Source organism: Oncorhynchus tshawytscha, linkage group LG01, assembly GCF_018296145.1.
Source record: "Oncorhynchus tshawytscha isolate Ot180627B linkage group LG01, Otsh_v2.0, whole genome shotgun sequence".
NCBI classification, from domain to species: Eukaryota; Metazoa; Chordata; class Actinopteri; order Salmoniformes; family Salmonidae; genus Oncorhynchus; species Oncorhynchus tshawytscha.
In genome coordinates this window covers 61400729-61417800 of record NC_056429.1, presented here as the reverse complement: position 1 = coordinate 61417800, position 17072 = coordinate 61400729, and the positions used below count along the sequence as shown (strand labels likewise).

Below are 17072 nucleotides of genomic sequence, written 5' to 3'. Positions count from 1 at the left end.
TACAACATGGAACTTCTCTATGGAGCAGCAAGAGGAACTGCCCCTCACTACATTCAGGCTATGCTCAAACCCTTCACCACAACCCGAGCACTCCGTTCTGCCTCCTCAGTTCTCTTGGCCCTCCCACCCCTACGGGAGGGCAGCTCCCACTCAGCCCAGTCCAAGCTCTTCTCTGTCCTGACACCCCAATGGTGGAACCAGTTTCCCCATGAAGCTAGGACAGCAGAGTCCCTGCCCATCTCCCGAAAACATCTGAACCCTACCTCTTCAAACAGTATTTTAAATAATCCTCCTCCTCACCTCTATTTTTAAGCAGATTTAAATCCAACACTGTAACTTGGCTACACAGGATTTGGCTTTATGTTATTTTACTGCAGAAATGTGATTTCCTCTCTCAGTGTATCAGACTAAAGCAGGTTTTCCTCTAGGATTTTGCCTGTGCTTAGCTAAATCCCATTTATTTGTATCCTGAGAAACTCCCGAGTCTTTGCCGATGTCAAGCATACCCATAGTATGATGCAGCCATCACCATGCTTGAAACTAGCGATGCAGTTATTCAGTGACGTGTTGGATTTCGTCCAAAAAGTATATTCCTTTGCGGTTAGGCGGGTCATGTTTTGGAGAACTCAGCCTTTGCCTGCCGAGCCCGTTGCAGAGATGAGACAATATTGAAAAAGCTGGTAAAAAATATAAACATTTTTAAAAAGTTGCATGGATGAACTCTGTGCTACTATGTAACATGATTTTTGAATGACTACCTGATCTCTGAACCCAACATATCTGTAATGTCCCTCAGCTGAGCAGTGAATTCCAAACACATATTCAACCACAAAGACCAGGGAGGTTTTCCAATGCCTCGCAAATCTATTGGTAGATGGGTAAAAAATAAAACGTAGACATTTAATATCCCTTTGAGCATGGTGAAGTTGGATGGTGTATAAATACACCCGGTCACTAGAAATATACAGGCGTCCTTCCTAACTCAGTTACTGGAGAGGGAGGAAACCACTCAGGGATTTCACCATGAGACCTACCCATGTCAGAGACGCAAACTCGGTCTCAACCTTTAAGTCTTTACTGAAGACTTATCTCTTCAGTGGGTCATATGATTGAGTGTAGTCTGGCCAGGAGTGGGAAGGTGAACGGAAAGGCTCTGGAGCAACGAACCGCCCTTGCTGTCTCTGCCTGGCCGGTTCCCCTCTTTCCACTGGGATTCTCTGCCTCTAACCCTATTACAGGGGCTGAGTCACTGGCTTACTGGGGCTCTCTCATGCCGTCCCTGGAGGGGGTGCGTCACCTGAGTGGGTTGATTCACTGTTGTGGTCATCCTGTCTGGGTTGGCGCCCCCCCCTTGGGTTGTTCCATGGCGGAGATCTTTGTGGGCTATACTCGGCCTTGTCTCAGGATGGTAAGTTGGTGGTTGAAGATATCCCTCTAGTGGTGTGGGGGCTGTGCTTTGGCAGAGTGGGTGGGGTTATATCCTTCCTGTTTGGCCCTGTCCGGGGTGTCCTCAGATGGGGCCACAGTGTCTCCTGACCCCTCCTGTCTCAGCCTCCAGTATTTATGCTGCAGTAGTTTATGTGTCGGGGGCTAGGGTCAGTTTGTTATATCTGGAGTACCTCTCCTGTCCTATTCGGTGTCCTGTGTGAATCTAAGTGTGCGTTCTCTAATTCTCTCTTTCTCTCTCTCTCTCGGAGGACCTGAGCCCTAGGACCGTGCCCCAGGACTACCTGACATGATGACTCCTTGCTGTCCCCAGTCCACCTGGCCGTGCTGCTGCTCCAGTTTCAACTGTTCTGCCTTCTTATTATTTGACCATGCTGGTCATTTATGAACATTTGAACATCTTGGCCATGCTCTGTTATAATCTCCACCCGGCACAGCCAGAAGAGGACTGGCCACCCCACATAGCCTGGTTCCTCTCTAGGTTTCTTCCTAGGTTTTGGCCTTTCTAGGGAGTTTTTGCTAGCCACCGTGCTTCTACACCTGCATTGCTTGCTGTTTGGGGTTTTAGGCTGGGTTTCTGTACAGCACTTTGAGATATCAGCTGATGTACAAAGGGCTATATAAATAAATTTGATTTGATTTGAAATTTGATTTGATTCAATGGTAACTTTAAAACAGTTAATCCACAATATTAACCTAATTGACAGAGTGAAAAGAAGGAAGCCTGTAAATAATACAAAATATTCCAAAACATGCATCCTGTTTGCAACAAGGCACTAAAGTAGTACTGCAAAAAATATGTCAAATGCATATTTTGTCCTAAGTACAAAAGAGTTATGTTTGGGTCAAATCCAATACACCCATTACTAAGTACCACTTTCCAGACTTGCATGCATCGTAGTGGCTGCATCATGTAATGGGTATACTTGTAAATGTTTTTCAGGATGAAAAATAAATGGAATGGAGCTCAACACAGGCAAAATCCTAGAAGAAAACCTGATTCAGTCTGATTTCCACCAGACACTTGAAGATGAATTCACCTTTCAGCAGTATAATAACCTAAATCCCAATGCCAAATCTACACTGGAGTTGCTTACCAATAAGACAGTGAATGTTCCTGAGTGGCCGAGTTACAGTTTTGACTTAAATCAGTGTGAAAATCTATGGCAAGACCTGAAAATAGTTGTCTAGCAATGATCAACAACCAATTTGACAGAGCTTGAAGAATTTTAAAAGAATATGTGCAAATTTTGCACAATCCAGGTGTGGAATCTTTTATAGATTTACCCAGAAATGTATGCAGACAACTGTAATTGCTGCCAAAGGTGATTCTAACATGTATTGACTCAAAGGGTTGAATACTTATGTAATCAAGATATATTCGTGTTTCATTTTTCATATTTATTGTTACAAATGTTCGAATTTTTCTTCCACTTTGACATTATCAAGTATTTCGTGTAGAACGTTAACAATTTTTTTTTAAATGGAATCCATTTTAATCCCACTTTGTAACAACAGAAAGTTGGAAAAAGTCAAGGGGTGTGAATACTTTCTGAAGGCACTGTAACTTATTTGAATGGTTTTAAGATGGTCATGGATCATTTAGCTATTTGAGTTGGAATTTTAGAACATCTTTAGGTACTAAAAAAATATAAAACAATTATTTTATAAAATATTGAATTTGGCCTTTACTACTATAGCCCATAGAATTGCATTGAATAAAATATTAATAAATGGCAAAACGAAGACAGTAAAAAAAAAGGTTTGAAGTGTCTGTTCTATATGTAGGAGGTATAAAAAGCTCAGGAAATATTTGTGTTGTTTTGCACAAATATTTAACCCCTTATTTTTGTTGGCACAAAAGTACATCAATCAATCAGTCAATCAATCAAAAATATTTATAAAGCCCTTTTGACATCAGCAGATGTCACAAAGTGCTTATACAGATACCCAGCCTAAAACCCCAAACAGCAAGCAATGCAGATGTCGAAGCACGGTGGCTAGGAAAAACTCCCTAGAAAGGCAGGAACCTAGGAATAGACAGAGAGAAGAACCAGGCTCTGTAGGGTGGCCAGTCCTCTTTGTACATTGCCATTAAGGTGTTCTTCTTGATGTTCAAACGTTCATAGATGACCAGCAGGGTCAAATAATAAACACAGTAGTTGTAGAGGGTGTAACAGGTCAGTACCTCAGTAGTACATTTCAGTTGGCTTTCCATTGCCGAATACTCAGAGGTCGAGACAGCCGGTGCGGTAGAGAGGGAGAGAGAGAGGGCGAGAGAGGGTCGAAAACAGCAGGTCGGGGACAACGTATCACGTCCAGTGAACAGGTCAGTATTCCATAGCCGCAAGCAGAACAGTTGAAACTGGAGCAGCAGCACGACAAGGTGGATTGGGGATGGTGACAGCCAGGAATCATCAGCCAGGAATCATCCTGAGGCATGGTCCCAGGGTTCAGGTTCTCCGGGAGGGGAAAGAGAGACAGAGAGAGATGAGAGAATTAGAGGGAGCATATTTAAGTTCACACAGGACACCAGGTAAGGCAGGAGAATTTCACCACATACGACAGACTGAACCTAGCCCCCGGCACATGGAGTGTTAAAGTATAGACACTTAAGGCCAGGTTCGGGGTCTGACGATTCCACCGGACAGGGTCAACCAGGCAGGATATAACCCCACCCACTTTGCCAAAGCACAACCCCCACACCACTAGAGGGATATCAACATACCACCAACTAACTACCCTGAGACAAGGCTGAGCACAGCATACAAGATCTCCTCCACCGCATGTGCCCGAGGGGGTGCAAACCGGACAGGAAGATCACAGCAGTGACTCAGCCAGTCTCAACAAGTCGAGTGTAGCGAAAAAAGCCTGGTATGACGTGACGCACCCCTCCTAGGGACGTCATGGAAGAGCACTAGTAAGCCAGTGACACCGTAATAGGGTCAGAGGCAGAGAATCCCAGTGGAAAGAGAAGAGCCGGCCAGGCAGAGACAGCAGGGCAGTTCATCACTCCAGTGCCTTGACGTTCACCTTCGGTCCCCTGGGCCAGACTACACTCAATCATAGGACCTATTGAAGAGATGAGTCGTCAGTAAAGATGTAAAGGTCGAGACCAAGTTTGTGTCTCTCACATGGATAGGCCAACCAATGCATAAAAATGGAGCTCTATAGGAGAAAGCCCTGCCTCCACCTGTTTGCTTAGAAATTCTCAGGACACTAAGGAGGCCTGTGTCTTGAGAACGTAGAGTATGTGTAGGTATGTACGGCAGGACCAAATCGGAGGGATAGGTAGGAGCAAATCTATGTAATGCTTTATAGGTTAGCAGTACAATCTTGAAATCAGCCCTAGCCTAACAGGGAAGCAGTGTAGAGAGGCTAGCATTGGAGTAATATGATTACATGTTTTGGTTCTGGTCAAGATTCTTAATAGATTAAATTATTAATGTAACTTTAGTTGTTCTACAAATATTTGGCTATATGTTTTGACTTTTAATACATTGTAAGGCTGCATGATGCGACTCTAATGATGATTTGAAAAAAGTACATTGAAAGGCATGAGCTCTGCTTTGTTTTTTTGCACAGGCTGTACACACTCCAGCCTCTCATTCACAATTTGACAAGCACTTGATAATGTCTCGAATTTCCCGGTGGCATCACATTTGTGTGGCTGTAATGTTCCCTTAAATAATCCATGCCTTTTGCGGTCAGTGGCAGTTGTGTCCTTGGCTGCTGCGTTGTGCTCTTCTCCCTGAGTGCTGCACGCTCTGAAGCACCTCTCACTCACATGTCTCTCCATCATGTGATCAGGTCTTTATCACTGGCCACAAGTGAACACAGACACATTGGGGACACTACTGCACACTTCCTTATCCAATCCGAGGTGCATATTGAAGATATTGGAAGAACTGTCCACATTTACTTTGTCAGCCAACAAGATGAGAAGGCCTAAACAACAGCAAAAACACTAGCCTATGTTAATCTACTGTCCTCCATAGTACAAAAGTTGACCTATTCTATTCTGTGAGAAATAAATATTCAAAACATAGTCTGGGATGGTTGTGGGATGCGATAGATCTCAAATTAATACAACCACTAACATTAAAAAAAATGTTTTTACGCAATGTCGCTGACGCAACAGGTCCGAGCGTATAGCTTAAAATGTTGATAAACTATTAGACTATTTCTTCACATTATAAGTGCAGCAATGCACACATGGCAGTGGGTTATAGATGCAAATGTTCCATTACCTGGAAAACACCATTTTCAAAAGTGACCGCAAATGCGATTATGCTTGTAATGCTTGTGATGCCTGTTAATATAAAGGTGCATTTTTATGGTGAAAATGATCTTCCCTAAACTTGAAACTCACCTACAGCTTATGTATACTAGTTAGGCTCTACACCCCTTGTAAAGCGGATTAATGTGCTTCATTTTAAGAAGTTATTTCCACTTATTAAAACATTATTAAAACATATAGGTCTATGGGCTAGGCAACATGACGTGTGCGACTATGATTCGCTGGGCATCATTCACAAGTGATAATATATAATTTACAAGTGATAGGCTTATATTGTCACCCATTCTTGATTTAATCTTGTCTTTAGATATACTAAATAATTTCCAGTGCATTAAGAACGTATTCAGACCCCTTGACTTACATTTCAGCCTGGATAATGACAAAGTAAAAACAGGTTTTTAGAAATGTTTGCAAATGTAAAATAATAATGAAAATAATAATATCATATTTACAGTACATAAGTCTTCAGACCCTTTATTCATTAGGGTCCGACTGGAGCCTGGATGACAGGTCCGTTTGGAGGAATGTGTTCCAGGACTGGGGAACAGGCAGAGTCCGGGACAAACATCCGGTTAGCCTTACGGACCATGCTCTCAATACCCCAGATGACTGCAGCCACTAGACAGGAGGTAGGGAGGATGGTCTCGGGGTCAGACAGAGTAGCAGCAGGGCAATACAACTGTGAGAGTGCGTACGGCTTCATGTTCTTGGACGCCGGGCGGTAGGAGAGAGTGATATTGAACCGGGTGAACTACAGGGCCCAACGAGCCTGCCTAGAGTTGAGGCGCTTGGCGGTGCGGAGATATTCCAGGTTCTTATGGCCAGTCCACACTAAGAATGGGTGTTCTGCCCCTTCCAACCAGTGCCTCCACTCTTCCAACACCATCTTGACGGTGAGGAGTTCTCAATTTCCCACATCTCAGCAGGGGTAAGACGATGGGAGAGGATAGTGCAGGAGGGGAGCTTTTGGTCCTGGGAAGAACACTGGGACAGGATGGCCCCCACTTCGACATCTGAGGTGTCGACCTCCACCACAAACTGACGGAACGGGTCAAGATGGACTAAGATGGGGGCTGTGGTGAATCAACATTTAAAAGGTCCGAGAACGCCTGGTCAGCTGCTGGCGACCCCGTGAAGGAAACCTTGGGAGAGGTGAGTGCTGAGAGGGGGGAAGCCAGGATACTGTAACCTGCCTCTCCGGTTGGAGTACCGCAAAGAACATTATCCCCTCTACAGTTCGTCTTCTGTTGCCCCGTACCCTCCGTATTCATCCCACTTTTCATGTGTTTAGGAGAAAACCTATGTCTCACAGTCCTTTGTCTCCCATTTGCCTTGATGACACCTTTGCACACTCTTGGCATTCTCTCAACCAGCTTCACTTGAAATGCTTGTCCAACAGTCTTGAAGGTGTGCTGAGCACATATGCTGAGCACTAGTTGGCTGCTTTTACTTCACTCTGCAGTCCGACTCATCACAAACAATCTCAATTGGGTTGAGGTCGGGTGATTGTGGAGGCCAGGTCATCTGATGCAGGACTCCATGACTCTCATTATTTGTCAAATTGCCCTTACACAGCCTGGAGGTGTGTTGAGTCATTGTTCTGTTGAAAAACAAAATGATAGTCCCAGTAAGTGCAAACCAGATGGGATGGCGTATCGCTGCAGAATGCTGTGGTAGCCATGCTGGTTAAGGGTGCCTTGAATTCTAAATAAATCACAGGCAGTGTCACCAGCAAAGCACCCCCACACCATCACACCTCCGCCTCCAAGTTTCATGCACCACACATGCGGAGATCATCTGTTCAACTACTCTGCGTCTCACAAAGACATGGTGGTCTGAACCAAAAATCTCAAATTTGGACTCATCAGACCAAAGGACAGACTTCCACCGGTCTAATGTCCATTATTCATGTTTCTTGATCCAAGTAAGTCTCTTATTATTGTTGGTGTCCTTTAGTAGTGGTTTATTTGCAGCAATTCAACCATAAAGGTCTGATTCACGTCTCCACTGAACAGTTGATGTTGAGATGTGTCTGTTACTTGAAGTCTGTGAAGTATCTATTTGGGCTGCACTTTCTGAGGCTGGTAACTTATCCTCTGCAGCAGAGGTAACTCTGGGTCTTCCTGTCCTGTGGCGGTCCTCATGAGAGGCAGTTTCAACATAGAGCTTGATGTTTTTTTGACTGCACTTTCAAAGTTCCTGACATTTTACGGATTGACTGACCTTCATGTCTTAAAGCAAGATGGACTATCGTTTCTCTTTTCTTATTTGAGCTGTTTTTGCCATAATATGGACTTGGTCTTTTTCCAAATAGGGCTATCTACTGTATACCCTCCTTACATTGTCACAACACAACTGATTGGGTCAAACGCATAAATTCCACATTAACTTTCAACAAGGTATACCTGTTAATTGAAAAGCATTCCAGGTGACTACCTCATGAAGCTGGTGGAGAGAATTCCAAGAGTGTGCAAAGCTGTTATCAAGGCAACGGGTGGCTACTTTGAAGAATCTCAAATATATTTTGATGTGTTTATCACTTTTGTTATTTCATAGTTTTGATGTCATCACTATTATTCTACAATGTAGAAAAAAGTTAAAATAAAGAAAACCCCTTGAATGAGTAGCTGTGTCCAAACTTTTGACTGGTATGCAAGTATTCACAGCACTGAGTCAATACTTTGTAGAAGCCCATTTGGCAGCGGTTACAGCTGTGAGTCTTTCTGGGTAAGTCTCTAAGAGCTTTCCACACCTGTATTTGCCCATTATTCTTTTCAAAATTCTTCATTCATTTCATTATTCTTTAAAAAAATCCTCAGTTATTGCCATAGATTTTCAATTCGATTTAAATTGGCCACTCATGAACATTCACTGTCTTCTTGGTAAGCAACTCCAGTGTGTATTTGGCCTTGTATTTTAGGTAATTGTCCTGCTGAAAGGTGAGTTTGTCTTACAGTGTAGGTTGAAAAGCAGACTGAGCCCTGTTTTCATCCACGATTAGCCTGTGCTTAGCTCTATTACGTTTATTTTTACTCCCCCCCCCAAAAACTTCATAGTCCTTGCCGATGACAAGCATACCAATAACATGATGCAGCCACCACCATGCTTGAAAATATGAAGAGTAGTACTCTTGGATTTGCCCCAAACATAACACTTTCAATTCAGGACAAAAAATGCATTTCTTTGACACATTTTTTGCAGTACTACTTTAGTGCCTTATTGCAAACAGGATGCATGTTCTGGAATATTTTTATTCTATACAGGCTTCCTTCTTTTCACTCTGTCATTTACGTTAGTATTGTAGAGTGACTACAATGTTGTTGATCCATCCTCAGTTTTCTCCTATCACAGCCATTACATTCAGTAACTGTTTTAATGTCATCATTGGCCTCATGGTGAAATCCCTGAATAGTTTCCTTCCTCTCCGGCAACTGAGTTAGAAAGGTTGCTTCTGTTGATTTCTTTGTTTTCTGCTTTGAGACAAGCATGGAGACACGTTTTGATAAATCAATGTCAGCTTTTCATATTCACCGAAACTTTAGATATTTGGTTACAATTACTGGGAAACGGTTAGCTATGTTGAGGTGTGCTCATCACCATATTTAGTCTAGTTTGCGCATCTAGCACTGATCATAACTTTTTTCTAGCATGTTATTATAACAAGTGGATATTTTTTCTGTTCACCCGTGTACTACTCCCAACCAAAATCCAATGACTTGTCTGATAGCGTAGTCGATCAATGTGGTTTTGTTTAACTGAATTTCCGTCTGTATAGTTGGTCAATTGATCTCTGGCTGGGCAAATAAGTGGAAGTGATAGCTCATCTACAGTATTTGCTGACTCATCTATCGTTGCTCTGAAAAATGTATTTTGCTAATGTATCCTAAATCAAGTGGAGGCCTAGTCTATTTCTACAATTTATTTGTATTTTATGAAACTTTATTTAACCAGGTAGGCTAGTTGAGAACAAGTTCTCATTTACAACTGCGACCAGGCCAAGATAAAGCAAAGCAGTGCGACAGAAACAACAACACAGAGTTACACATAGAATAAACAAGCGTACAGTCAATAACACAATAGGGGGAAAAAAGTCTATGTACAGTGTGTGTAAATGGCATGAGGTGGTAAGGCAATAAATAGGCCATAGTAGCAAAGTAATTACAATTTAGCAGATTAACACTGGAGTGATAGATGAGCAGATGATGATGAGCAGATGATGGTGTGTAACTAGTGATACTGGTGTGCAAAAGAGCAGCAAAGTAAATAAATACAATATGGGGATGAGGTAGGTAGATTGGGTGAGCTATTTACAGATTGACTATGTACAGCTGCAGCGATCAATTAGCTGCTCAAATAGCTAATGTTTAAAGTTAGTGATGGAAATGTAAGTCTCCAGCTTCATTTTTGCAATTCATTCCAGTCACTGGCAGCAGAGAACTGGAAGGAAAGGCGGCCAAAGGGGGTGTTGGCTTTGGGGATGACCAGTGAGATATACTTGATGGAGCGTGTACTACAGGTGGGTGTTGTTATTGTGACCAGTGAGCTGAGATAAGGTGGAGCTTTACCTAGCATAGATTATTATTTGCTATTGCTATTGACTCACACACATGCAATTTATATAGCCTGCAGAGGTTGTGAAATATGAACTTGAGACTCACATGATTTTGAAAATATAGATTGCTATGGGGACAGCCAAAGTACCCTTTTAGGTTCTAGACATCACCTTTTTTTTCTAAGAGTGTATGCCTGCTCCCTATTAAGCGTAGCATTTATAGCTTATAGAAGGGCTTACACCCATGTGGCACAACAGGTCGCATTTTTAGGTCCTGCTTAGAGTGCATTTTACAGCGGAGCCCAACTGGAGCCCAACTGGTGCAAGCGGCCCCTGTATCCTGACTGTGACCTTTGTATGAATCATAGAAAGTCAGACCTGCACATTGATGTCAATCAGTAAAACCATCCATCCATCCATCAATCAATGAATTTCCACTCTGAATAAAGTTTCTCACCCCTCCTAGGTTGCCATCAGAGGCAGTGACAATGAGACGATACTGGTCAGTGGTCTCCCTGTCCAGAGGCTTTCCCAGAAGCAGGAGGCCTATCCTGTAGAGGGAGAGACAACAACACACAGCAGCATTAGTAAACAGCTAAATTCATACTGTATTACATCCATCAGGACTTAATCTCCATCCAGACAGAATTTGGGGATTCTAATCGGATAACTCACTTTCCTGTCACTGTCCTCGTTAGTTCCCTCCCCAGTGACTCTGCGATGACTGGATAAGCTACATGATGGTATAAGTCCACAAGTTCCTCTAGTGAGCTAAGCTTTCCATCATATTGCAGGAACTTATCTAATACTTTCACGTCAGCGAGGGGGAGTGAACATGTGTAAAGGGATGGGTGTGGGTTCTAAAACTGTCTCTTTACAGTCTAGAATCTACACTGAGAAACACACACAAATCCCTATAACACCTGGATATGACTTATCAAGGGAATGTCAAAGGTAAAAATACAATAGTGTACAAAACCAACACCTAACCTGTTTTTTATTTAAAGAAAGGAACATAAAAGATAAATCCTCTTTAAAATTACAAGAGTCCTTGGTGACTCATTTCTATCATAAGGAGGCAGAATCCTTAATTTACAGAGTTTTGTTGCAGTTTACTGTTTGCAGGCAGCGCTCTGAAGAGGAGAGAGACAGCGAGAGAGAGAGAGAGAGAGAGAGAGCAGTAAACTGAACTGGACATAATTTATTACAGCAGGATTTAACAGCAATAGTAAAAACAAATCTGCTCAGGACAATGAGGTGGATCAGCTGGTGTACTTAAGACCAATGTTCCCTCTAAATTGTGCACGTTCCTGCGCAGAAATGTGACTTGTTTCAGGAAACTAGGTGTGTGTCTCGGATCACTACTTCACAGTAGATACATTTGAATGTAAACTTTTTTTAATCAAAAAACATTAGCTGGCTGGCTCGCTCTTATTATTTCTAACAGGAGGATTGACATGTTACCCAATGCTGATTTCGAGATTCAGAATCTAATCAACAAAGTGCACATTAAACAGCATCTTGTCAAGCTGCAGGGAAAGTTTTGCGACTACTTCCCGGAGGAGAACAGGAGACAAGACGACTGAATATGGGACCCCTTTCAAGTGGAGATGGGAAGTGTCACGTTGCCAAGCAACAAAGAGGTTCTGCTGGTGTAGCTGTCATTTGATCACGGACTGAGTATGCGCTTCCTGGAAATGACACTGCCAAAGTTCTGGAGCAGCGCAATGGGAGAGTATCCTGCACTCGATTGTCATGCAATCAGAATCATGCTACCACACCCACAATAAATAAACAGGTTAATGAGTTATTGTTCACTCTGTTAATTATTATTGTTCATTGATTCTGACATTCATATTACATTTTATTGAATTGGTTAAAGTGTACACCTTTAAAAATAACTTCTCACGGTTGTGAAACTATTGACATGATAATTGATTATTAATAATTCCTAATAATTGTTGTTTTTTCTATTTTAAATACTGGTATGTGTTACTGTTCATTCACATTATTGGACTGGTATGTGTCACTGCTCATTGACATTATTGGACTGGTATGTGTTTCTGTTCATGAACATTATTGGACTGGTTTTGAGTCTGATAAATGTATTACAACCCACTCCTGAATTGGTTGCCTAATTAAATGTTTTATTCTCTTGAATTGAAAATAAATGTTTTCTCAGTTAACCTTCCTTGGGATAGGGGGCAGCATTTTCACTTTTGGATGAATAGCGTGCCCAGAGTGAACTGCCTCCTACTCTGTCCCAGATGCTAATATATGCATATTATTAGTAGTATTAGATGGAAAACATAGAAAAGATAGAAAAGTTTCTAAAACTGTTTGAATGATGTCTGTGAGTATAATAGAACTCATGTGGCAGGCGAAAAACCTGAGAAAAATCCAACCAGGAAGTGGGACATCTGAAGTTTGTAGTTTTTCAAAGCTTGGCCTAAAGAATACACATTGAGATATGGATAAAGTTGCACTTTCTACAGCTTCCACTAGATGTCAACTGTCTTTAGAAACTTGAATGAGGATTCTACTAGAAAGGAGGGATGCGCTCCAAACAGAGTTACCTCTCATTCCAGTGCTTTTCTGAAGACAAAGGAATTCTCCAGTTGGAACATTATTGATGTTTTATGTTAAAAACATCCTAAAGATTGATTCCATACATCGTTTGACATGTTTCTAAAGGACTGTAACGGAAGTTTTCAAGTTTTTGTCTGGATGAAGTGCATGCGCCTCATGAAGATGGATTACTGGGCTGAACACGCTAACAACAAGTGGCTATTTGGACATAAATTACGGACTTTATGGAACTTTATGGAACAAATCTGTCATTTATTGTCGACCTGGGATTCTTGGGAGTGCCTTCTGATGAAGATCATCAAAGGTAAGTGAATATTTATGGTGTTGTTTCTAACTTTTTTGACTCCAAAATGGCATTCCTCTGGCTCTTTTGGGTTCTGAGCGCCGTTCTCAGATTATGCTTTTTCCGTAATGTTTTTTTTTTTAAAATCTGACACAGCGGATACTTTAACTTCTTGGTGACAGGGGCAGTATTTTCACGTCCGGATGAAATGCATGCCCAAATTCAACTGCCTGCTACTCATCCCCAGAAGATAAGATATGCATATTATTACACTCTGGAGTTTCTAAAACTGTTTGAATCATGTCTGTGAGTATAACATAACTTATTTAGCAGGGAAAATCCAGAGGACAAACCATTCAGATGTTTTTTTTCTTGAGGTCACTCTCTTTTCAATGAGTTTTCATTGGGAATCCAGATTCTTAAGGGACCTTCTTGAAGTTCCTCTCGCTTCCACTGGATATCAACAGTCTTTAGAAATTGGTTGAGGTTATTCCTTTGTGTAATGAGGAAGTACGGCCATCTTGAATGAGGGTCACTTGAAGTGTACTGTTAGATAGAGGCGCGTGACCAGAAGGATAGCTTCAGTTTGTTTTCTTCCTGTATTGAACACAGATCATCCCGTCTTCAATTTTATTGATGATTTACGTTAAAAAATACCTAAAGTTTTATTACAAAAGTACTTTGAAATGTTTTGGCAAAGTTTACAGGTAACCTTTGAGATATTTTGTAGTCACATTGAGTAAGTTGGAACCGGTGTTTTTCTGGTTCAAACGTACCAAATAAATGGACATTTTGGATATATATCGACGGAATTAATCGAACAAAAGGACCATTTGTGATGTTTATGAGACATATTGGAGTGCCAACAAAAGAAGCTCGTCAAAGGTAAGGCATGAATTATATTTTTAAGTCTGCGTTTTGTGTCGCGCCTGCAGGGTTGAAATATGTTTTCTCTCTTTGTTGACGGAGGTGCTATCCTCAGATAATAGCATTGTTTGCTTTCGCCGAAAAGCCTTATTGAAATCTGACATGTTAGCTGGATTCACAACAAGTGTAGCTTTAATTTGCTATCTTGCATGTGTGATTTAATGAAAGTTAGATTTTTATAGTAATTTATTTTAATTTTGAGCTCTGCATTTTCGCTAGCGTCCCACATTTCCCAGAGAGGTTAAGGAGAAGTCTATCTTTAATTATGTGAATAACACTTGTATCTTTTATCAATGTTTATTATGAGTATTTCTGCAAAATCACCGGATGTTTTGGAATCAAAACATTACTGCACATAAGGTGCCAATGTAAACTAAGATTTCTGGATATAAATATGCACATAATTTTATCTATATTTCTGCTTTTTGTGACTCCTATCTTTGGAAAAATTTCTGTTTTTTTGACTTGGCTATGACCTAACATAATCATATCTGGTGCTTTCGCTGTAACGCATTTTTGAAATCGGACACGATGGGTAGATTAACCTCTCTAGGTTATGTGGGACGCTAGCGTCCCATCTGGCCAACATCCAGTGAGGTTGCAGAGCGCCAAATTCAATTACAGAAATGCTCATTATAAAAATTCAGAAAACAAAACATATTTTACATAGGTTTAAAGATTAACTTGTTGTTAAACCAACCACAGTGTCATATTTAGAAAATGCTTTTAGGCAAAAGCATACCTAGCCCAGAACATACCTAGCCCAGAACATAGCCCAGTTGACAAATTATTACAAACAGTAACCAGCCAAGCAGAAGCGTTACAAAACTCAGAAATAGAGATACAATTAATCCCAATCAGAAGACATTCATTTACTCAATAAATGTTCCTTTTGTTCGATGAAGTCTCTTTATATTCCAAAACCTCCGTTTTGTTAGCGTGTTTTCTTCAGTAATCCACAGGCTCAAACTCAGTCAAAACAATCAGACAACAACTCCAAATTGCATCCGTAAAGTTTATAGAAACATGTCAAACGATGTTTATATTCAATCCTCAGGTTGTTTTTTAGCCTAAATGATCTATAATATTTCAACCAGACAATAACGTTGTCAATATAGAAGATAAACAAGAAATGCACATGCGCCTGAAAAAACTCATGCGTCATGTTAGGGTCCACTCGTTCAGACTGGTCTTACTCCCTCATTTATAAGAATACAAGCCTGAAACGATTTCCAAAGACTGTTGACATCTAGTGGAAGGCATAGGAACTGCAAATGGAATCCTAAGTCAATGGATACTGTAATGACATTGAATAGAAAACTACAAAACCAAAAATAAAACTACTACCTGAATGGATTTTTCTCAGGTTTTCGCCTACTAAATCAGTTCTGTTATACTCACAGACACTATTTTAACTTCTCATGACTCTCAAACCCGCATGCAGGAGCGTAACCATACCCTCAAACTAATTAGCTTAACGCAGCGGACATAAATCTTCATGAAAATCACAAATGAAATATATTGAGACACAGCTTAGCCTTTTGTTAATCACACTGTCATCGCAGATTTTCAAAATATGCTTTACAGCCAACGCTAGACAAGCATTTGTGTAAGTTTATCATGGCATAATGCTATGGCTAGGCTCTGCTACCAGCAGGCAACATTTTCACGAAAATAAGAAAAGCAATCAAATTAAATAATTTACCTTTGAAGAACTTCGGACGTTTTCACTCAGGAGACTCCCAGTTAGATAGCAAATGTTCCTTTTTTCCAAAAATATTATTTTTGTAGGCGAAATAGCTCTGTTTGTTCTTTACGTTTGGCTGAGAAATCGACCGGAAAATGCAGTCACTACAACGCCAAACTTTTTTCCAAATTAGCTCCATAATATCAACAGAAACATGGCAAACGTTGTTTAGAATCAATCCTCAAGGTGTTTTTCACATATCTATTTGATAATATATCCGTCGGGACAATTGGTTTCTCATAAGAAGCGATTGGAAAAATGGCTACTTGTGTACTTTACGCAATATTTTCTGCTGGAGCCATCATGTGACCACTTGCTAAATGTGGTCCTTTATGGCTATTCTTCAACATAAATGCGTAAAAAGACGTCACAATGCTGTAGACACCTTGGGGATTATGTAGAAAACATAAGCTCATTCGTAGCTCATTCACAGCCATATAAGGAGTCATTGGCATGAGGCGGTTTCAAAAAATGCATCACTTCCTGATTGGATTTTTATCTGGGTTTCGCCTGTAACATCAGTTCTGTTGCACTCACAGACAATATCTTTGCAGTTTTGGAAATGTCAGAGTCTTTTCTATCCATAGCTGTCAAATATATGCATAGTCGAGCATCTTTTCGAGACAAAATATCTTGTTTAAAACGGGAACGTTTTTTATCCAAAAATGAAAATACTGCCCCTAGAGTCGCAAGAGTGTTTTCTATCCAAATCTACCAGTTATATGTTATATGCATATCATATCTTCTGGGCCCGAGTAGCAGGCCGTTTAATTTGGGCATGCTTTTCATCCAAAATTCCGAATGCTGCCCACTACCCTAGAGGGGTTAACAAGATGTTTATCTTTCATTAGCTGTATTGTTCTTGTTATTAATGTGTGAAAGTTACATATCTTTAAAAAATATTTTTGAATTTCCCGCGCTGACTTTTCAGCGAAATGTTGGGCCCTAACCCATAACATAATCAATAGGCTTTCACTTCCTGGATAGATCTTCCTCGGGTTTTCACCTGCCAAATCAGTTCTGTTATAACCACAGACATTATTGTAACAGTTTTAGAAACTTCAGAGTTTTCTATCTAATAGTTCCATGCATATGCATATCCTAATTTCTGGGCCTGAGTAACAGGCAATTTACTTTGGGCACGTTTGTCATCCAAACTTCAAAATACTGCCCCCTACCCAAGAGAGGTTAAAAAAATGTGCACAGTCATTACTCATACTAACCACTT

General features: G+C 40.9%; 1 protein-coding gene across 2 annotated transcripts in view; it reads right to left on the bottom strand.

Moving 5' to 3' along the window:
• The window catches only part of LOC112254505 (protocadherin-15), a 222762-nt gene that overhangs the window by 93078 nt on the left and 112612 nt on the right, over positions 1-17072 (bottom strand). For both annotated transcript variants that reach the window (XM_024427170.2, XM_024427178.2), the window contains one exon: positions 10756-10849. In XM_024427170.2, the coding sequence (XP_024282938.1) occupies positions 10756-10849 (94 nt within the window). The remainder of the gene's footprint in view (positions 1-10755; positions 10850-17072) is intronic.